Raw genomic sequence first — 23,534 nt, 5'->3', positions numbered from 1 at the left:
CAGCGTTTTCCCAGTAAATGCATGTAATGAGAGACAGCCTTTCACCAGTAAATGCACATAAGAGACAGTGGTGGGCTGGGTGGAAGGACTCAGGCTCAGGCCTGGCTGGTGGTGGTGGGCTGGGGGCCCCAGAGAGGCTCAGGCCTGGCTGGTGGGCTGGGGGCCCCAGAGCAGCTCAGGCCTGTCTGGTGCTGGTGGGCTGGAGGCCCTAGGCTCAGGCCTGGCTGGTGGTGGTGGGCTGAGGACCCCAGGGCAGCTCAGGTCTGGCTGGTGGTGGTGGGTTGGGGGCCCCAGGGCAACTCGGGTCTATCTGATGGTGGGCTGGAGGCCCTAGGCTCAGGCCTGGCTGGTGGTGGTGGGCTGGGGACCCCAGGGCAGCTCAGGTCTGGCTGGTGGTGGTGGGCTGGGAGCCCCAGGGCAGCTCAGGCCTGGCTGGTGGTGAGCTGGAGGCCCCAGGCTCAAGCCTGGCTGGTGGTGGTAGGCTGGGGCCCCAGGGCAGCTCAGGCCTTCCTGGTGGTGGGGTGGGCTTGGCTGGGCTGGGCTGGAGGCCCCAGGCTCAGGCCTGTCTGATGGTGGTTGGCTGGGGGCCCCAGGGCAACTCAGGCCTGTCTGGTGGTGGGCTGGAGGCCCCAGGCTCAGGCCTGGCTGGTGGTGGTGGGCTGGGGACCCCAGGGTCGTTTAAGTCTGGCTGGTGGTGGGCTGGAGGTCCCAGGCTCAGGCCTGGCTGGTGGTAGTGGGCTGGGGGCCCCAGGGCGGTGGTAGGCTGGAAGTGGAGGCCCCAGGCTCAGCCTAACTGGTGGTGGTCGGCTGGGGGTCCCAGGCTCACATCAGCCTCACATTTAAAAAAAAATTATTCAAGTTGGCAGTTACCTGCCCAGTGCCCACCCCACAGTAACCCACCTTGAGACTTGAGTCCTCCTCCTGCTGAGCTGTCAGTCAATGATGTGGCTGGCTGGCTGCAAAGCCAATGAGTCCCCGGACCCTGGTGCTGCTGCTGGTAACGGGCGTTGGAGCGAAAAGCGGCAAGCCTCTCTGAGCTCACTCTCTGCCTCTGAAGCTGGACGGGCGGGTGAGCCAGGCAAGGCAAGATTGAGCGGCGCGCTGCACCCTGCTACCTGTCACGTGATGGACGTCATCACGTGACACATTTTACCATCACAAACTTTCCCTTGCGGGCCGCTGTGCCTGGTAACCTGGTTGCGTGCCATGCGTATACACACTGACAGTGTGTATAATTACCCAGGGCCAACCCCCCTCCTCCTCCTTCTTCTTTCTGAATCTAAACCGCAGCCAAATACAGACTTGCCGCGGCCGCGGCCCGCGGTGGGGCTTTAGGGGGGGCTGACAGGTTGACAGCTGGGGCTGAAGCCTGGGTAAGCCCCAGCGTGGTGCCCCCACTGGCAATGGGGGCTCAGCTGGAGGGCAATTAGGATCCGGCGGCGAGTCACGCTTGCGGGGGGCGGAGTTAGAGGCGGTGCCGCCGCCGGACACAAGGGAATCAGAGAACCCGGGCCGTGTGGCATCTGCTATGAAGAGGGGGCTGGCCAGGCTAGAGGAGGAGGAAAAGGGTGGGACCAGAGCTGGCCAGCATCATGCCTATTGGCTGGGGGAGAGCATAGAGGCGGCAGCAGCGGGGGAGCTCGTGGTTCATCATGTAAACAAACCACAGGCTCCAAGTTGGCACACACAGTGTGTAGTAGCGGCGAATTTCCCCCAGCCTCCCCCCCCCCCCCCCCGCGGCGGCGCTTCCCCCATCTTGCCGCTCCAAGCCGTTGCCTGGATTGCCTTACGCTAGGAGCGCCCCTGGATGCTGGTGTCATTGACAAAAGAGTAAGTAACGCATATACTCATTCCTCCCTCTGTGTACTGTACTGCACAATAGAGGAAAAAATTTGGGGGGGCGGGGCAAAAAGTAAAATTACACCTCCATACATTTATTTATTAAAAAATACATATTTTTCCTATTAAAATTAACCCCTTACCTCCCCCACTCTCAATAGTTGCCAAAAAAAATGCATATATTTTAAAAAATGATATTTTTAAAAATACATAAATAATTACCTTAATGACTGAACTTTTTTTTTTTGAATGTATGTCATGAGTGTATATTACTGGTATTTTTGCAAATATGGTCTTATAATTAGTGACAGACCCATCATTCTGGTAGAGGTTGATTTTGGTTTCAGATCTGTACTGGCTTTTTTAGATGTTATTGATTTTTTTATTGATTTATTTGTTTAGCAAAGTCCAATCTAGCCTAGCTGTTCTTGAGGCATTTGAGTGGCTTTCACCTTGCAGTGCCCTCTATATTTTCTTTCATGCAGTCTTCTATTTATGGTAGACTTGGATATTGATACGCCTACCCCCTGGAGAGTGTTGTTCACTTGGTTGGCTGTTGTGAAGGAGTTTCTCTTCACCATGGAAATGATTCTGCGATCATCCACCACTGTTGTCTTCTGTGGACGTCCATGACTTTTTGAATTGCTGAGTTCACTATTGCTTGCTTTAATTCTCAGGATGTACCAAAAGGTAGATTTTGCTACTCATGATATTGTAGCAATTTCTCGAATGGTTTTTTTTCCTGTTTTCGCAGCTTAAGGATGGCTTCTTTCACCTGCATGGAGAGCTCCTTTGACTGCATGTTGTCTGTTCACAGCAAAATCTTCCACATGCAAGCACCACCCCTTAAATCAACTGCAGGCTTTTTATCTGCATAATTGATAATGGCATAATGACGGAATTGCCAGCACCTGCCCATAAAATAGCCTGTGAGTCAAATGTCCAATTTCTTTTGAGCCCCTGAAATAAATGGATTGCTTTTTTTTAAATGCTATAGTTGCCTCACATTTTTATGCAATTGTTTTGTTCGACCCCACTGAATTACAGCTGAAAGTCTGCACTTCAACTGCATCTGAGTTGTTTTATTTAAAATTCATTGCGGTAATGTACAGAACCAAAATTTGAAAAAAAGTTATCTCTGTCCAAATAATTATGGACCTAACTGTAGCTACACATCATTTAGGAGGGTTAGTGTTAGGAGATAGGGCTGGTGGAATTTAGTTTTAGATACTAGTGTCTGAAAGTTAGGGTTAGGTGGTAGAAAGTTTTTTTTTCTCTTGCAACTGCTCCATAATGAACTATGTAATGAGGTGGTTGGGCCTGATTTACCAAGTTATCTCCAAACATCTCCTAGTCTACTAAAGCATCCAAGCAGGTTATTTGCTATGATCATCTTGATTGCAGCCTTGTTCTAGCTTGACTTAATAGACTACTGTCTTATATCCCCATGCTCCAGGGTGTGTACACTTATACAGGTGTTCAAGTTATTTTAGTTATATCACTAACTTAGCCTCAACATGTGTATAAATGTATGCGTGGCTGGTAGTATTATATCAGTATGTTAAAGAGGAACCGTAACCAAGGATTGAACTTCATCCCAATCAGTATCTGATACCCACTTTATTATGATAAATCTTATCTTTTCTCAAACGGTTAATCAGGGGGCTCTGTGTGGCTGATATTGTGATGAAACCCCTCCCACAGTGTGATGTCAGCACCTAGGTACTGACATCACATAGTGGGAGCCTTGTTGCTTTGTTGGAAATAACAGCTGTTTCTATCTGCCAAAAAAGCAGACATCACCTTCCAGTGGTAAAGATGTCGCCATGTGATACATTTCAGAATGTAAATCAGAGAGAGGAAAGATTTTACAATGGGCAAACATTGTTGAAATCATTTATACATAATTATTGTAAAAATGTTTTTTTTTTCATTACCTTACTTTCACTGCAGTTCCTCTGGGAGTCAAATCACATGTTAGCATATTACTGAATTAAGTGTCCAGTAACTAGTGGTAATTAATACCTTGGATACGTCATATTTACTAAACTTAATGGAAAGAACATCTTTCATTTTTTTTAGATATCTATGCCTTAGTGTGTATCTTTTTTTACCAACAACAGTTTATTTACATGTACTATTTTTTTGAAAAATACTAACACATTTCTCCTGGCAGTTGCAGGACAGAGAATCCTACGTCACTCTTCTAGTTGGAGCAAAGTATGGCATTAGTCAGATTATTAACAACAAGCTCAGTATTATGATAACATTAGCCGAGTTCCCCAGCATCAGCCGACTAGAGCTGTCCCCAGAGTCGGAGAAAGTGAGTCTGGTAAAGGTCTACCTACAGGATGTCAAGGTAACTTAAGGTCATTGCTGTAACCTATCAACAAAGCTGAATTCTTGTTTATTATCAAAAGACAGAAATCACATAATGTAACAAAATGCTGAAACAGGGATCATTCTAAAGAAAAATAAGAAATGAATAAAAAAAATAAATTCAACTGTTCCTTCCTCCAAAAGTGCCAAAAGTGTGAAATTATTTTTCTTCTGTAAAAGTGATTTTTACAAAAAATGCTTTCAGGCCTGTAAACGTGATAGATTGATGTCGCCCAACAGGGATCAGGAACCAATCTCTTGGGCGACATCACCGGGCTAATGCTGTACAGGTGCATAATCAGCCTATAGGCTGACTACGGGTTCTGTTGCAATGCAGGGGGGGGGCGAGGGCTAACAGAGTGGTGCAGATGTGACGTCACATGTTAAGCAGAAAGAACAAAGCGATTGGCTCAGATGAATTGATTAATCAGCTTAGTGGATTGCTGGCCAGGCGGTGGTTGGCTGTCGGGGCAGCTGTACTCACACCAGATTATCGTTAAAGGTGGTCATTATTGGCCGCCTCAGCCGACTTAAATCTAGCGTGTGTATGGGACTTTAGATCTCCATTGCCAGAATAGAGAGATAATAGATAGACAGATAGATAGTGTAATGCTTGAGGGGCATACTTTCTGAATCAGCGTGTGTGCTCAAGACTATGTAGCTGGGTAATGGAAGAGGCTACACAGGTGGCCACAGGAGTAATTAACAAGGGAGCAAGATTGCCCAGAGCAACTGCAGCTCTGGGCTTCCGATATCGCCTGTCATGCTCGATGCTATGTGATACAATACACAACAGACGTAGTCAGTAACAGGCTAGGGTCATACACGTTAGATCAGATGGCAGTGGTACAGTGGACTACACAGAATTAGAGTCGGTAACAGGCTAAGGTCATACACGTTAGATCAGATGGCTGTGGTACAAAGGACTAGGCGAGAGACCGGGCAGTAATGCTAAGGCCGTATCTAAGTCAGTCTGGCAGTCGCATTGAAATACATTAATTGAGTAATGAAAGTCGCATTAATATACAATGGCTGCTTAGTGCAATGCCTCACTAAGCCTCAGGCTGAGTAACAAGACAAACAACAGATAGACAGATGGAATGCTTTGCCAATCTAGTCGCTGCCCCAGCGCCGGCAAACATTCACACTGACAGACAAGATAAACAGGTAGGAGCATAACTAATGGCAACCGCTGCATTGGTTATGTCCTCAGGAACAGACTAGCAGGAATACTACCAATCACCAACGTGATGATGGCAGAATCCAAGCTATCAGGATCAGAAAGACTTCACTGTATCCCCACGGACACAGCAAATGTCCAAGCAAGAAACAAGGTTAAACAATGCAATATACAATTCACATGAATGACCCAGCAACAACTCAGGGAGCTGTACGCTATGTCGGGTGGAGTCGGAAATAGGAGGCAGACTTTTACAGTATGTCAACATCAGCCAATCAGGCATGGTCGGAAGAGCCTATTTCCGATTCCGCTGTAATTCCGCATACCGTCATAACGAAATTCCGCTACCGCTGCATTCCGGCGGTATTCCGCCGGGTACATTTTCCGTAATTTTTAAATGGATTTCCGTAAATTTCGGAGGAATTACTCAGTCGCTCATTTGAAACATCGTTTTTGTATCTGAAATTTAAGATGATCATCAATACTGTTGATAATAGTCTATTGTTAATAAAGTTGATTTGTACTTTTTAAATTTGGCAAAAAAAACCTACTTTCGTTTTTTGCGGAAATCCGTTTCTTTTGTAATATGGAATGATTGGGTGGCGCCCAGGCGGAAGTTCGCAGATGTCACTTCCAGCCAGGAGTCCCTGAGTGCATGTAGACGGCGATAGTGAAGAGAGTTACCAGGACAGGAGGAGTGAAGTCAGCATCAGCAAGCATTTGCAAGTGATTTCACCAGCTGATCATGATTGGTCAACTAATTCCGCATCTCCTGATTGGTCAAAAAATTCCGATTCCGAATTCACGGTATTCCGCATATTCCGACTACCGTTTTGTAATTTCCGTGTTCCGCGGAACAATGTGGAACACCCAATTCCGGCGGAATTTCGGAAAATTAGCTTCCGTGAAATTCGGAAGCTCATGCCTGCAGCCAATGAATGCAGGCATGCAAATTCCCACGCAACTGAATGGTAATTACTCAATCCTGAGCCAGCTTGATTACAAGCTACTACCTGAAGGACTCTCATAACAAATACATGCAATATTATGCAACAACATGCATGTAGGAAATCCAGGGCTATCTGGCTGCAGTTCAACTGCAGCAAGCAATAGGAGGAGTCATGAAAGCATCCTGAGCTGCTCTGAACTGCAGAGTGATTGCAAATGACAATGAGACTTATCTGCTTGCATTCGGTTGGGCATTCGCAATAAGTCAGAACTGCCCGGTTGCAGTTCCACAGCAACCGAGAGAACATGCTACAGGAGAGATCCTGAGAGATAGACATATAAATAGATAGACACATAGATTGTATTACATGTATTAGCAATGCACATCATTTTGTGTACTGCAAATTTGTACTTTTCTCCAATAAATCTGTTTGAAAATACATGAACATCTGGCCCTGTATCGCCTTGCTGCCAGGAGAGTAGGAGTTGCTTTCCTAGCGCAGAGCACATCACCTGACCCCAACCATCCATTTTCCCCAGCTCATTTTGTAATAAAGTATTGACCTTTCACACACCCTCCCCAGTATGTTTATAAAAATCATGTGTACCTTTCATCAAGTAGAGCTGGAAAAATAAGGTATGGGACAGAAGACAACTATAAGGGACCAAATAAAGAGGTGAGCAGGAGAAGTTTAGCTGTAGTAAAATGGTTACCGTTGATGAAGTTTATCTGACCAGATTATGCAAACAGAACATGTAGGTCCATGTATTTTACCATGTTTCTGAAAAGAAATGTACAGATTTCTCCCTTTAGCTGCTAAACACAATTGTGTAGATAACAATGTTTTTCCTGTCTTTTCTTTTTGTTAAAGCCACTTTCCCTCTTGCTGGAATCAAATAATGCAAAGGATATTGCTCTTCTGATTTCTGGGTATTGCAAGCTGCTGGTGAGCTCTACTGCATCCATATTTGAGTGGACCATAAATAGCCCAGTCCATCGTATATCTGCTGAGGAAGGTAAAAGGCTAGCAGAAAAGTTTGAAATTACCATTTATAATCTATTGTGAGCAGGAGCACACTGTGACATTTCTGCAGATCCTTTATGCTCAGCTGAACTGGTGAAAGGGCCAATATGATCCCTCACCAGTTCAAAAACAGAACCTGCCATTTGTTGCTAGACAAAGCCATTTGGCTCTATCACAGACCTGAGGTTCCACATTTTGAAATGATGAATGAACTCCAGTTAGCATGTAAGCTTTTGTACTACAAATCTAAGAGATTGATTGTAAATACATGATGTCATATAGACATAGCCCTTCCTTGTCGTCATGTGACCTATGTAATTAACGCTTTCCAACACTATTTCGGACTGTATCCTACATGGGCATTTTCCTCTATAGGTTCAATGTTGGACATAGACTGACACAGGAAAAAGTAGCGGTTGCTGATAAAATCCGGTGAATCACAATCCTCTTTGGATTAAAGAGTCGGACTAAGATCGACACTCTCCTCGCTGGTTGCCCCATCCACCACTGCTGAGTCATGTTATATAAATATTATGCTGGCGCATTTAGGATTGCTGTAAAGGTGCCGCTGCTGGATTTAGACCCGCACCGCAACCCCATATGTGCATCAACCCCACACCATCACTAAGCTCTGTCCCCTCACACATGCCTGCAAAGCTCCACCCCCAGGCCCTTGAGGCTCCGCCTCCACAGGCATATGCCTGTGTGTAGCTTGATCCTTTTCCCAGCACAGCAGGGAAGGAAGGATAGGATGAGTTGATGCACCAAATGAAGACCTTGCAGATGTGCAAAGAGGAGGATCTGAGAGGTAAGTTACTCTCTCCTCACTGCCTTCAAACTTTGTGCCCGTTGACCTCCCCCCCAACCCTCAATAATTTCTATTCTCCTTCTAGCCCCCTTCTTTGCATTCCCTCTTTTCTCTCAGCAAGCCCCTTTGTCCTCATCCACCCCTCAGCAAGCCCCCTTCTCGACCTGTCAGTAAGCCCCTCTCTCCCCCCTATCTACCCCTCAGCATGCTCACTAGAGGTGGACACAGGCTCTTGTAGGCCATGTAGCTGTAGAGGGGCCCTGCATCCTCTAGGGCCCATGCAGCTGCATCACCTGTTTAGCCTCTCTCCCCTTTTTCAAGTACCATATATTCCAGCGTATAAGAAAATCTGCTTACAGCATAGGGGGAGGATGAGGAGGGGAGCTGATGACAGCCGGGTGCTCACCAAAATTAAGCAGGTGGAGCCACTGGCTAAAAGAGCCTGGAGAGAACACTGTGTCCTACCATATTATTATTATTATTTTGTATTTAATAGGACTACAATCTTCTGTTGCACTTTACAGAGTACATAGTCCTGTCACTGACTGTCCTCAGAGGAGCTCACAATCTAATCCTACCATAGTCATAGTCTAATGTCCTACCATATTATTATTACATATTTATAAAGCACTGACATCTTCTGCAGCACTTAGCAGGGAGTACATAGTCATGTCATTGACTGTCCTCAAAGGAGCTTACAATCTTATCCTACCATAGTCATAGTCTAATGCCCTACTACTATATTATTATTATTATGTATTTATATAGCACTGACATCTTCTGCAGCATTTTTACAGAGTACATAGTCATTTCACTGTCCTCAGAGGAGCTCACAATCTAATCCTACCATAGTCATAGCCTAATGTCCTGCCATATTATCTATATATATATATAATAGGCTACGTGCCTCAACCTTCAAGCAAGAAGAAGAAGTAGCGCCCTGCCCCCAGGGCCGGTCCAACCAAGAAGAAGGGGTCGGTCCAAGCAAGAAGAAGTAGCGCCCTGCCCCCAGGGGCGGTCCTAGAGTTACCACCGAGCTGGAGGGGGTAGCGGGCAGGAAGGGGTTATTGGGCACAGCGCGGGGAGGGGGGTCGGACCCCCCACTCCCTCACCTGGGAGTTCCAGTTCCGCGTTCCAGCGTGCATTCCACTGTCGTCACTTTCTACAATGCCATCCACTTACAATACAGTGGGTGGCATTGCAGGAAGTGACAACAGTGAAACGTACGCTGGAACGCGGAAGAGGTGAGTCATCCCCTGCCTCTTGCTAATAGCGGCTGCTGAGCTTAAGCTGGAGGGGGACCGCAGATGGGGGACCCAGGTGAGGGAGCCGGGGTCCGAACCCCTCCCCGCCGCTTAAGCTGGAGAGGAGCGCAGATGGCGGACCCAGGTGAGGGAGGGTCCAACCCCCCTCCCCGCCGCTTAAGTTGGAGGGGGAGCGCAGATGGGGGACCCAGGTGAGGGGGGAGGGTCTGACCCCCCTCCCCGCCGCTTAAGATGGAGGGGGAGCGCAGATGGGGGACCCAGGTGAGGGAGGGGGGGTCCGACCCCCCTCCCCGCCACTGTGCCCAATACCCACTTCCTGCCCGCTACCCTCTTATGCTACGCTGCGGGTCCGCTAGTTCTTATATATTTATATAACACTGACATCTTCTGCATCTTCTGCAGTCATGTCATTGACTATCTTCAGAGGACCTTACAATCTAATCCTACCATTGTCATAAAATGCCCACACACCATACAATGTTTTTATATTTCTCTTTAATTCAAGAATTACAATACATTTATTTAATTGATTATAACATATGAAAAATCAGATCAATGCATAACACACGTTGCTTAATCTCTCCCCAATTATGACAAAAGAGATTAAAACTCTGAGAAAATTGCTCGAAGCTCGCAATCTAATTTTTGCCATTGTCATAATCTTATGTCCCTACCATAATATTTTGGTAATTGGAAAGGGGGTGGGGGACACTTAACTTGTTGGTATATTTTTTGGGATGAAATCAGATGTCCAAAAGAAGACCTACACAAACACAGAGTTGGACATTGGATTCCAGTAATGCAAGGCAAGAGTGTTAGCTATAATACTACCACTTTACCTTATCTCAAGTTACTGTTGTTATTTTGAGAAAATAAGTGGTCAAGGACCAGTGAGCAGAGTCATGGCCTGGGTTTTACCTTGTCAATTATGATGGTCAGGCGGGGGCGCAATTTTAGTGCTTGCCATTGGCGCCATTTACCCTAGATAAACCACTGGTATGCCCCCCTCTTCCCCATTTCTCCATCCATCTGTTTAGTGAATATTCCCCTGTGTTTGATATTCACTCGTTCCTTGGTGTCCCAGTGTAAGGGTCATAATCGGGGAGGGGGGGTGCAAAGTCTAGCTTCATTCAGGGTGCTGGAAAACTAGAGGCCGGCCCTGAGCATAGACCCTCCAGATCACCGCCGCCAATCCTTTTCCCCAACCCCTTTTCACATGGAGACACTTTTTCCTTCTAAGAAAAAGTCTAGCCTGGCTTTAGCATGATAAAACATACACATACAAGTTATCAGGAACAAAGTTAGTTCTCGTACACACTTACAATTTCTGTCAACTGCAAGGATCAGGACTCCCTCTCTCTGGTGACAGTAAGGTGCTGAGAGTTGTACAGACACATCGCTAGCCTAGAGGCCCATGATAGGGCAGAGAGAGGAGAAGAACAATGCACTCAAGGGTCTATCAGGTGTGATAGACGCTAAAGATCTGGTGTTCTGGATTTTTAGGTTATGTCAGGGAGATCCTATGCACACGCTACATTCGTTGCTGAGATGGTCCTTATTGGCCACTTTGTTCAAGTTTCATCTAGCTTGTTTACCTAGCTTTAGAATAGTCTGTTTGTTTGAACAATTATATAATCTATACAGTATATCTGTTTATCTTTGAGATACATGTGATGCCTTCATTAAATAATGAATGCATTTCAAATATATTGTCTACCTAATCCTTTACAGGCTATGAATCTAGAGCGTGCAGTGATTCAGAAGAGTCGTCTGAGCTTGATTCTTCTTTAGACCTCTCATCTGATCTACAGTTTTTGAGGCAACATAACATAAAGCCATTGCATGAAGAAGATGAGGATGAAGAAACAAAAGGAGAAGACTGCACAATAACACCAAAGGAAGAAAAGAAAGAAAGTAATGTTGAAGAAAGACACTGTGACGGGGGAAACAATGATACAGACAGTATTTCTGAAACCTCTGATTCGGTTAACACAGAAAGTCATGGTTACAAGATCAGCTGGTCTAGTGATTCCATTGATGCTTTGGAAGAGGATGACTTAGAAACCTGTTCTTCTAGTAGGCCAGAGTTTTTCCAGTTTTATACACCCGTCTTGAAAGACATCATTTCAGAAGATCATGGTATTTTTACAGATAATCCAGACATGAACTGCAAAGGAGATGGATGTCAAGAATCAGATCCGTTACTTTGTTTCTTGCAGGCGGCCAACATCAGAGCAGACACGGCAATGGATGTTAAAGACCAGTGTAGATCACCCAAAGACGTGGACTGCAGAGAAGACCAAGACATCCCTGTGTTTCCTGGATGTCACCTCATTGAAAATAATGTTATGGAATACTATAGCCTGTGCTCAAATATCTCCCCTGCCAGCAGTGTGGACAGGAATGACCCCAGTAGCCCCGAAAGTTACTGTGCAAAAGATCCAATTAGAGAAATCAAAGGAAAGGAAAATTGCTGTATTCGGAAATTACATGAGGTTGATGTTCTCATCCTTGATCCTCCCCCTGGATTTGGTGACAGCAGTTCTGAAGAAGAATTTTTTGATGCTACAGACAGATTCACACCTACATTAACCTCTCCAGGTAAAATATTCCTCACTATAGTTGCACAGTAAAATAAGACTGATACTACCAAAGAGGTCAAAAGTAGGTTCTACAAATAAAGTTTCACATTATCCTTATGGAAGAATTAAAAACGTCCATTCATTATTCCATGAATTGTAGAATAATTTCCAATGCAAGTCACTCATTACCATATGTACTTCAAATGTAAACGAAACTAATATAGCATTCCCTTTCCTGGTGGTCTATTGGCCTCCCTTCCAGCGCCCCTAATAGCAGATTAGTGGCAACTGAGGTACTTTAACCACTTTTTCCACCAGTACAGTATATCTATGTCCACAGTGAATTCATCCAAGCCACGAGGATGTAGATATACGATTTTTAGTAATGCCACAGCTGTGTATGATTGGGCACGCTCCTGTGTGTGCCCCAGCACTTTCAGCTGCATCACTAATTGGTCTAAGAGAAAAAGTGAATTGCATATGGGCCTCTGTCTTTTAAGCTATAAAACAAAGCAGAATAATGACCCTTTTAACATTCCTGCAGTAAAACCTGCAAACTGTGTCACTGTTTGTTGTCTGTTTAGCACTGTGAATAGCACAGAGACTCTCATTTGCATAGATAACTGAAGTTTTTTTAACTCTTCCTGCACTGGAAAACAACATGTTTTATTTGCTACTAATGTTCTATTTATTAACTGTACTACACCTACAATGCATCATTTTATAAGCTTATTTTAACTTTAGATGTACTTTAAAGACAAGAAAATGGCTCATCATCATTATCACAAGCTGTAAAAACACTTTGTAAAGATTCACTTTTATTCAGTGCATAATTCCTAGTGCTTACAGGAGCAAGAAATGCAGTTTTAAAAAAAATTGAAATCAGTATAATCTAAAGTAGAATAATATTTAAATATTAGTTGGTAAGATACAACTATGTGTACAGTTTTATTGAACACATCTTGAGGTTCCACCTTAAAATCCTATCAGTGCTTGTAACACTACTGTTAAATCCCAGGAGGGGTTTCTCAGAAGAGCATATTGGGGATTGGGTAGTCTTTAAGCACTGACTGACTGTTCACCTACAGTACTTCACTTGTTAGTCAATATTTAGCATTAAAAGGAACCTGAGATGGGGGAATAAAATAAATGTTTACATACCTGGGGCTTCCTCCAGCCCCCTTTGGCCTGATCTGTCCCCATCGCCATCCTCTGTAGGGGCTCCCGTAAGTTTGGCCATTTGGAGCTTACTGTGCGTGCGTGGCCCACACTACTGTGCAGGTGCAGAATGCTCCCAGACATGGGAGTGCGACAGGGGAGGGTGTGCAGCCGCACTGCGCAAGCACCGACTGGCCAAACTTACAGGAGCCCTTACAGAGGCCGTTGAAGGGGGCTGGAGGAAGCCCCAGGTATGTATACATTTTTTTCTATCCCCTGTCTCAGGTACACTTGAATATGTATGTGATATTGAGGTGTGATATGTAGGCAGAAGGGGAGAGATTCCCAACTAACTTGTTGTTTTTTTTAAACAATGCTCTGAAGAATTATGTAGAGAAAGGCATTTTTCAGCATGTAAAACATTTTGAAGTGTTCTGAGAAAGGGACGCTATTGGGTGTATGTTTTACTACAGATCCCTGGACTTGTGATTTCATTTGCATTTATATTGTAACGTTTGCGGGTTTTTATTTCCGTGGTCAGCGCACAGAACGCGCGCCGACACTACGGAAATCCTCCACAAACGTGTATTTAAGTATAACCCAGCTATGGTGCTATGCACCTGTAGAGGGAGATTCCCACCGGCAGATGGAGCTGTGGAGTACAGACGGACTCAGCCTCTGTACTGCCACAGACGCCAGATGGGAATTGCACGAGTTGAAGCAATGTAAGGCTGGATAGCCCTAAAAGAGAAAGTGCACAGAGACAGAATAAATGTGTGTCCACCAATCTAGTCACCACCCAGTGACGGTGAACACACATGAGCAGAAATGAAGTATGAACGCAATCGCGAGAGAGGCGATTGCCAGAAGTGACACAAGACTGAGCAGGACAGAGCACGAGAGTAGCAAAGGCACAGCAAACAAGAACAATAAGGAAAATAACAAACGCTAACTAAACGCGAACACCGCACTCATTTGCAACAGCGAACGCGTTTAAGCACGATCACCGGGCGTTAGGCTCCCAGTGATAAGCATGCCACCCTAACTAACCAATGACACACAAACACGAAATAGAGAACGCGAACGCTTGCTAAATGGTTACCTCACCGAGCCTACAGCAAGCGTTTGTATCAGGCAAGACAAAGAGAAGGAGCAGCCAGCAGTAACTGCAGCTCTGGCCTACACTCCCAGACAGAGTTCAGAAGGAACCACCGCTGCTACCGCTAGAGCGAGTGCGATCCAGACAGACAAACAGATGGGGCTACCAGTAGCAACTGCTGCTCTGGTTAGCACCCCTAAGGCAGAATACAGAGGGAGGCACTGCCACTACCACTACAGCAACTGCGATCCAAACAGATGGAGCAGGCCAGGAGCAACCTCAGCTCTGACCTACGCTCCGAGACAGACAGAACGATTCCCTGTCGACCGCCGCTGGCGAGAAGGCAATCGAGACAGAGAGACAGAACTAGGCAAAACAGATAATACAACCTGACTGCACTAGAAGGGACGTTTAGTGCAGTCCCCAGGAATACTCTAAGATAATCTTAGCAAACGACAGCAAGGCTAACACTCTAGGAGTGTTTGCAGGAACAAACCTTCATGACCAGCAAAGGATTCTGGGAGCACATGGTATTTATACTGCAAGCCTTCAAAGGAGGCAGCTAGGCAGTTTGCATGACAAGTGTATGCAAATTGCTCAGCAGCAGAGCAGGTCTGAAACTTGCAAAGCAAAGACAGGTCTCTTTTCCAGAGACCTGCAGCCCTCAGACTTAAGGAATGGACAAACAGCTGTCTGCCCGTGCAGACAGCTGAGCAGATCGTTACATGTATATATTTGTAGTGTACACAACATGCTTGTCTCTTCACCTTTCACAAAAAAAACCATTGCGTTATGTATAGTTTTACTATGAAGGATTTTTTGATAGATGTAGAATATCATTTTACAGGTAGTCCCCGACTTACGAAAGACCGACTTACGAACGACCCGCCGATACGAATGGCATGGATTCTCTGTTTCCATGGGAACGAGTCAAAAATAAATTCAAATTGGATTTGTAGTTTTTGAGAAAATCAATTTTTAAAAAGCAAAGAAAAAATCTTTGCTTTTAAACGTGTATAAACAGGTACAAAGGGCAGAGGTGACACAGAGGGGGACACTGGAGGCACAGATGAGGTACAGGGGACAGAGATGGCACAATGTTCCGACTTAAGAACCGATTCAGGTTAAGAACTAACCCACAGTCCCTATCTCGTTCGTTAACCGGGGACTACCTGTATATATTTAAGATTTAAATTTAGTTCTAGTATTATATCTGCATTTTAATGCTTTTAAATATGTTTGAAAATGTGCACTATGAAATTCAAAATCTTGTTCCTCTTGCAGGCTCCAAACCAGGCTTATTATTTGTATACCCGGACAGTGGATCAAGTATCTCACTGGAAAATTCTACAGAAAGATACACAAAGGAAAAACATTCAAAAAAGTCATCAAAGATGCAACGAAAAAGAAGATCTTACTTACAAACAGACTATACGTCTCAGGTCACGTTCCCTTTGTCACCCTCCTATTCACAGGAGAACATGGACCATGTGTGTTGCTTTGAAAAAGAGTCTCATCTCCCTGTTGAGCCTCATTCTCCTACAGTTTCCTCCCTGAATGACATTGAGGCTGAACCAGCACTTCTTGAAACCAAACCCCTTGTTAAACACAACTCCATATCCAAATCTAAAAGCAGAACACATTCCCCAAACCTAATGGAGATGGAACCTGACACTATGGAGACCAAGTCTGTGACCGACTCAGTATCATCCTCCATATCAGCTGTACGCTTCAGAAATGACTCAGGGATAGAAAAGAGTCACAAAGGTAACCATTGTGCTGTTGGAAGTACTACTAACACTTTTGACTGTAATATATTAGAACAAGATGGTCATGTTAGTCCCTCTCAGATATCAATACAGCTGGACAAAACTGATATAATTGGACTATCACATGCCTCCTTCACACCAGATAGCTGGGATACAAAAAGCTCAACAAACCATTTGGAGGACTTCACAGATGATTTTAAGTCCATACAACAAAGCACATTTGAATATATACCTGAAAACAGACAAAGCTTTGGTGTTATGTCATCACCAGATCTCAGTGACAAAATATTACCAAACATTTCAGAGTCAGAACACCCTAAGGCCTCCAAACACCTCACACTCAAAAATGAGTTTGTTCATGCAGGGGATACATCTCACAAGGAGGCAATAAGTAATGATCATTCTTCACAGAATTCTAAAACACGGAAGTTGTTTAGTTTCTCACAAGCTACTGATTTACTGTTTGATTTCAAAGGGATTGCTGATCTTTTCACCAGTTTCCCTATAAACTCGTTTAAAGATGGAGGAGCTGCAGGAACCAGAGTGTCTCCTTGTGAAGAGACAGTGCATCTGTTAACAAACCAAGAGTCAAATGGCTTAACCTCAGTCGGTTCAGTGGCTATGACAAGAAGCACATTTGATAGGAGAGACTGCTTGTCTCCCTCAGTGTGTTCTTCTGAGACGGCCATTGATACTCTGGAACTGTGCTATGATGAAAATGATGAGAGGATTGATTCATGTGCCGAAACCTTGAGCTCAGATGATGGCTCTGATGGGCATTCTGTGTATAAGGACAATTATGTTTTACAGTCACAAACATTCTTACCAAAACGTGCTGATTCAATCAACAGAGATCTTAAGAGTTATGAATTATTTGAATACAGATGTGCAGATCCTTATGATTCAGAGCAGATGAGTCCTAAGACTTCCAAAGCAGGAAACTGTAGTTGTCAGTTATCTTACACAAATTGTTTCCGCCCCATAGATAATGATGCTGAGGATGAAATTATTGATTTTGGTGGAACTGTGTCACCCTTACCTAGAACAAAACCACCTAGTTCAGGAAGTTCCTTGTTTGTGGACAACAATCATCTTTCTGTAATCAGCAATAGAGAAAACTTGGCGCCTTTAGAGCACCGTGAAGCTCTAGATCTCTTAACAAGAAGAATACATGATTCCCCAGTGGGCTTTGGGAAGCTGCAAGACATTGTTCTGGATCTTCAAAAGATTGTAGAGGAATATAGAAACAAGCGTAAATCACACACTGAGGACAAATGTGCCACCTTGTTCTCAGAACAAAAGTCTCGCCTTTGTAGTGTCTCTCGGAATGTAATGTCTACATCTCAGAAAGTGGTCAGACCAGACCAGTCAGCAGAGGAGATCTACCAGGCAGTAGAAGAAACATTTTTTGGGCTAATGCATATGGCCGATGTGTGTTTACAATTTACCATTTGTGCAGGTTGCAACAAACGGCAAAATGAAGTCCAGACTAATCTTTGTGACCTAATATGCACTTATCATCAGTTTGTACAAGCTGCTAAAAAGGCCTCAGAGAGGGAAGACCGGGAATTGCATCTCAAACTGCTTTCTCGCCAGAGCACTGCACTTACTGCTGCTATATTTTGCTTAACTCAGCAGTTCAGGACACTAATGTCCCTATGAACAGAGATAAGCATTTTTCCTCTTTATGTGTGTGTGAAAATACTTGCAGACTCTAGAAAAATACCTAAGATTTGCACAATTTTCCTACAGGAAATTACTGTAACATTTAAGACAAACTGTATGTTTTGTAGCTCATTGGCTGCGTCTGTATGATTTGATATAACATTAATGCTTGCTACATCTGTTTTATCTAACTGACATTATGGCCCTATTTACTAAGCTTCTATAGGGCTACAGAACACAGAAGTACATGAATTCTCCTGCAGACCTGGCATGGCTTTACTTGAAATGGGCAGAGGTTTGTTATCCTTTATCTGGAAGAGTGCAAATAACAGCAGTCACATAGCCACTCATTCTCCAAGTTTTCAGCAATCTTCAGTATAGTCCATTGGGACCCAAGTGAAGGTTACCAACCTTTGCAGTCTCACGGCAGACAATATCAGGTCTGCAGGACCATTTATGTTTTACAGTGGACTACAGCCCCAAAGAACCTTAGCAAACCAGGCCCAGGGAGTCAGGAACAGAGTTGGTACCAAGTAATGTAAAGAATGAATCCAGAAGTACCATTTTTGAATGTCTAGGCACTATATTCGCATTACCTTTTATTGCTATAACAGTTGGATAAATCATTGCACAAATGCCCCTAATCTATCACATAAAAAGCACTTGTGATTTGAATGCTTGCAGTGATTTTAAAAATGAAAGTGAACCTGATGTTAGGAAACACACTTCAGGTTAGATATATACCTATAATACCATAGAGTCCTCCTGGCCCTTGGTCCGTCCAACATTTCCAGGTCCTGTTAGGTCAAATACTTTCTCAGCACTCCTCGGTCAGACATCAGAAGTACTTGTGTCTCAATCCAGTTGGTAATTGCTTTCACTTAATTAAAAAATTGCTTAAAACTAATACAAAATAGTATTTCAATCAGGGATGGTCGTAGTCAGCCAACTTCGCTACGCTGGAACTAGGCATAGTTTTACGCAATTACACTTCGCCAAACTACGGCTTCGAAATCAAATATTCGCTTTGTATGCATTTCGTAGAATACGCGTTAAAATACGCAATTACGCGTAGTGCGAAGCGTAGTGTATGCGGATGCTTATGCCTGTATGCAGAAAATTTTACGCATTAATTTCTCTTTAGATGCTTATCCCGGGAACTCTTCTATGCATACATTCCCCTTTCCAATGCGTAAATTTGTAAGCATACAATCGTACGTGGAAAAATAGACGTGAGTAATGCATACGTAGTTCACTAAGCAATACACATGTTAACTACGCATAGTAAGCGTAAGCTACGTGTAGCGGTACTTCGCTACGCGTAAATTCGTAAGCATAGTTCTGCAACTTCACCTACGAACTGCGATACGTAGATGCAAACTACGATGCGTAAATTCGCACTGGTGTAGTTTCAGCTCATCCCTGATTTCAATGGGTGCCATATTCCTAGTCCCTTTGCAGTCTTCTTACTACAGCACTTCACAGTCCCCTCTCAAATTGCTCTCTTTTTTCTCGATATCTATAGCTGTTGGTATTTAATATCCAGCTAAGATGTCGAGAAAAAATAGAAAACAGCAACTTTAGAGGTGACTGTGAAGTACTGTATTTAGATTTTTTTTTTCAATATTCATCAAATGTATAACTCCTGTGACTGCAATTCAAATAGAATAAACTAAGCTTGCTATACACCAGCGGTTCTGGATGTAAGCCTGACTCCAGAACTGATTCCAGATTTTAGTCTTTAAGACTGTTGAATAGTTAAACAGGTTAAAGAGACTCCGTAACAAAAATTGCATCCTGTTTTTTATCATCCTACAAGTTCAAAAAGCTATTCTAATGTGTTCTGGCTTACTGCAGCACTTTATACTATCACTGTCTCTGTAATAAATCAATGTATCTTTCCCCTGTCAGACTTGTCGGCCTGTGTCTGGAAGGCTGCCAAGTTCTTCAGTGTTGTGGTTCTGCTATGAACTCACCCTTCCAGGCCCCTCTATGCACACTGCCTGTGTATTATTTAGGATTAGAGCAGCTTCTCTCTTCTCTCTTATCTTTTACAGGCTGGATAAATAGTCCTCTGAGCTGGCTGGGCTTTCACATACTGAAGAATTACAAAGCTGTTTGCAGGAAGAAACAAGCAGCCTGACACTTCAGTGCATGAGAGCTGCAGGGGGAAAGAAACACACAAATGATCTCTTGAGATTCAAAAGGAAGGCTGTATACAGCCTGCTTGTGTATGGATGTATTTTCTATGTGTGGACATACTGTACATCAACCAAATTTTGTTTGTTTATAAACAAACTTTTTAAAACTGTTTTTAACCACTTTTAATGCGGCGGGGAGCGGCGAAATTGTGTCAGAGGGTAATAGGAGATGTCCCCTAACGCACTGGTATGTTTACTTTTATGCGATTTTAACAATACAGATTCTCTTTAACCAGCTTACAAAATCTCACCAAAGATGACAGGGTAATCCTTGTCATGATGAGATTTATGATCACACTACTCTTCCTTAATATTGTTCACTTTGCAGTATTAATGCCTGGGAAATCAGCTACACTAGAGAGACAGCTTATAGTCACCCTGAAGTAAATATAGGTCTACAATATAATCTGAGCATATGATAAAAAAGTACATTATAAGTAGGGATGCTCATTTGGATTCCAAGGAATTGAAATTTCCACATTTCTGATCAAAAATGGGCTTACCACAGCAGTAATTGGAAATCACAGAACTCATTGGACCAATCAGAGAATGTAGAATTTTTCTGTGAAAATCAGATTGCCGCAGTAATTTTAGATCATTCACAAGATTCGGATACCACAGTGTATTTATGAGTCTTGCAGCTGGCCTAAAGTTTCTGTGGTATGCCGATTACCGCAGTAAAATTCTGCATTCTCTGATTGGTCCAAAACTCAGAAGTATTATAATCATCCAACTTTATCAACAAAATGACAAAAAAAGACTTTCCTCAGAAATCATATTTTGCAAATTTGAAATCCATGGAATCGTTTATCAGCATTTTTGTTGATCAGAATTTCCACAGAATGAGAAATAGGCATTTCCAACCATCCCTAATTATAAGATGCTTCCTACAGTGAAAACTGCCTTATTACATCTGCTCCAATCTGTGGAACTACTGAAAATTTAGATCTGCAAAGTGAAAGTGAGTACAGTGTGTTGGGCTACTCTATTGGTCAGTGAAGCAACCTATTGCATGGAGGTCTAATAAGCAGGCTTCAAAAGTCAGAGGAGAGGAACTTCTTTCTAAAACTAAAGGACTTCCTTCTGATACTCTTAGCAACAGAAGCCATTTGCATATATTTCTCCTTGGCATATCTATGGAGAAAATCTTAATTTTGTCTCTGTAAGTAGGCTTGTAATTATGAGTAAAACATACTTCAGTAGAGGAAATCTTATCAGTAGAACCGCCAAGACTGCAATATAAGTTTTGGGTAGGGCTGGCTTACCCCACATTAATGTAGTGTGACTTTAGTTATTGACCAACAAATGTACTGTTCTTTTAAGAAACTGGTATTACTGCTTTTCTTCAATTTACCATGTCTACTTTCAGAAATGGCTGAAAGACATGGAATGATGGTAATACAGTGAGAAGCAATTGATCTACATACATGATTGCAGCCATGTATTCACAAGAAAACTATAGACTCTTCAGTAGATATGGAGGACATTATGACATATGTATTTGAGTAGCATATGTGTGTATTGCTATAATGTTCATGCACAGAGCTCAGATCTGTCTCAGCCTGAAAGAAGAGTATAGCACAGAGACAGATGGCAGAGTTTGTGCACACATAGCTTAGCTTTATCAGACCAGCTGAATGTGGAACAAGATTGTCAAGTCTGACATCTCACTATTATACAGTCAGTTGTACCATGGAGCACAATATCAGTATTGCCTTACTCTTTGTCTTCAAGAATTCAACATAAAGTGTTAATATATTTTTTTCTTGGGAACATTATATTGATTACATTATTCCACTCATCATTAGACTATTATATATTGTTATGGGTATAAAACTGTCCATTGAGTAGAATGTTTACATGTATGGCTCCCTGTAAGTATCTTTATTAATGTTTATATTTAAAGTATATGCACCAAAGACGTATGATATCAAGAGACAGTCTATAAAGTTGTCTATATTTTGAACTTGAACAAATAAATGATATTATTTTCGGTTTCTCTTTGGTTAAGAGCAGACTAATTTTGCTATTAAGAAACGTATGCTTCTTGTATTTTTCTTGTATAAATATGTTATAGTATAAAGTTGGACTATAATATGCACCATGAAAATATAGTCTTGTGACTTCATTTTTAATTGACTGGAAGAATTGTAATTACAATCACTTTATATATTGTCATATATTCATTTGACTGCACAATGTTATGCTTTTAAAAGGTAAAATACATTTCTGATGTGATCCATTGGTGTTGTATTGTTCCTGAATGCACTAGGAGTTTATGTGTCGTTCCTGAATAGTTGTTAAGCAGATAACAGGTGTATTATGGTATCAAATGGTTCTATTTCAGCTCTGGTCATAATTAGAAGTTATCGTTTCTCCTAACCCATTACAGAAAGACAGTCACCTAATAAAGTAATCATATTCTTCTTCACAAATTCTTCTTGCAGGAGAAAATCTACAAGAATTAGTTAGCCCTAGTCGTAATAATAAAAGCTTACTTCTAATGAGCCATAGAGCATAATGTAATTTTTAGATGGTAGTCAGAATGTAAAGCGTGATCCAGTTACCATTCGTCCCTCACACAAGACTAGGCACAAGTGGGAATGCAGAATTGTTCCGGCACGTACAGGGGTTAACTTACCTATGTTGCTGCCTCTCACCAATGTGCCGCACACTGCTCTCTACGTTCCCGTCACTTCTACCTTCAAAACTGGAGTACGGCTGTGAAAGCAAAAGTGTTGGGAGGATCTAGAGCAGTGTGCAGCACAGCGGCAAGAGGCAGTGACATAGGTACCCTGCTGACCGTGCCCCTGTACACGTTGGGACAGGTTTGCTTGTCGTAAAACTGTTCCTGATCATTCCTGCACAAGACATCAAAAAGTTAGCATGCACACTTGGCTAATCATCCATGGTAATTTCCTTGGAGAAGAACTTTTAAAAAGCAACTTCAGTGACATATAGAAGAACATTAGTAAATTATTCAAGATACCCAATTTTATGGTTTCAGCATCAGAAACACTCTATCTATCTATCTATCATCTATCTATCTATCTATCTATCTATCTATCTATCTATCTATCTATCTATCTATCTATCTATATGTATATGTATATGTATATATATATATATATATATATATATGTTTATATACTCAAATATAAGTCGACTTTGTGTATAAGTCGACTCAATTATTTGACCGTCTTATGCTGACATTTTTTGATGACTCAAGTATAAGCTGTGTCAAGAAAGTGTGCTATTAAAGGCATGAATCCTTAAATGCAGCCATAGTATCTTGTTGAGCCATTAACACAGCCAGTAGCAGCAGAACAGTGCCTCATAGTACTGCTTGTGTAAAAAGGGGGAAGAGGTTGCACAAGTGCAATCCAAAAAACCCCCCCAAAATTATGAGGTCTGCTCAACTAGCATTATTAAAAGTGTTACCGTAATATATAGTATTCAAAAAAGCAATTAAAACATGCTAAAAGTGCAGGGTGAATGCAGAGACACACAGGCAGTAGCAAGATATATAAAACCCTGCACACAGCTCTGACATATAGAGGTGCAGCTCTAAATTACAACGTCCAAACAAACAAAAGAGACGGCACGCTACTGGCTG

General features: G+C 42.9%; 1 protein-coding gene across 3 annotated transcripts in view; it reads left to right on the top strand.

Annotated features, from left to right (window-relative positions):
* Positions 1–22,019, top strand: part of FRMPD1 (FERM and PDZ domain containing 1) — a 265,938-nt gene extending 243,919 nt beyond the window's left edge. For all 3 annotated transcript variants that reach the window (XM_068234237.1, XM_068234234.1, XM_068234236.1), the window contains exons 13-16: positions 4,016–4,198; positions 7,219–7,363; positions 11,176–12,045; positions 15,568–22,019. In XM_068234237.1, the coding sequence (XP_068090338.1) occupies positions 4,016–4,198; positions 7,219–7,363; positions 11,176–12,045; positions 15,568–17,714 (3,345 nt within the window). In that variant the 3' untranslated portion in view covers positions 17,715–22,019. The remainder of the gene's footprint in view (positions 1–4,015; positions 4,199–7,218; positions 7,364–11,175; positions 12,046–15,567) is intronic.
* Positions 22,020–23,534: the final 1,515 nt, after the last annotated feature.

Source organism: Hyperolius riggenbachi, chromosome 1, assembly GCF_040937935.1.
Source record: "Hyperolius riggenbachi isolate aHypRig1 chromosome 1, aHypRig1.pri, whole genome shotgun sequence".
Classification (NCBI taxonomy): domain Eukaryota; kingdom Metazoa; phylum Chordata; class Amphibia; order Anura; family Hyperoliidae; genus Hyperolius; species Hyperolius riggenbachi.
Note: the sequence above shows the minus strand (reverse complement) of the source record. Positions and strands in the feature narration are given on the sequence as shown.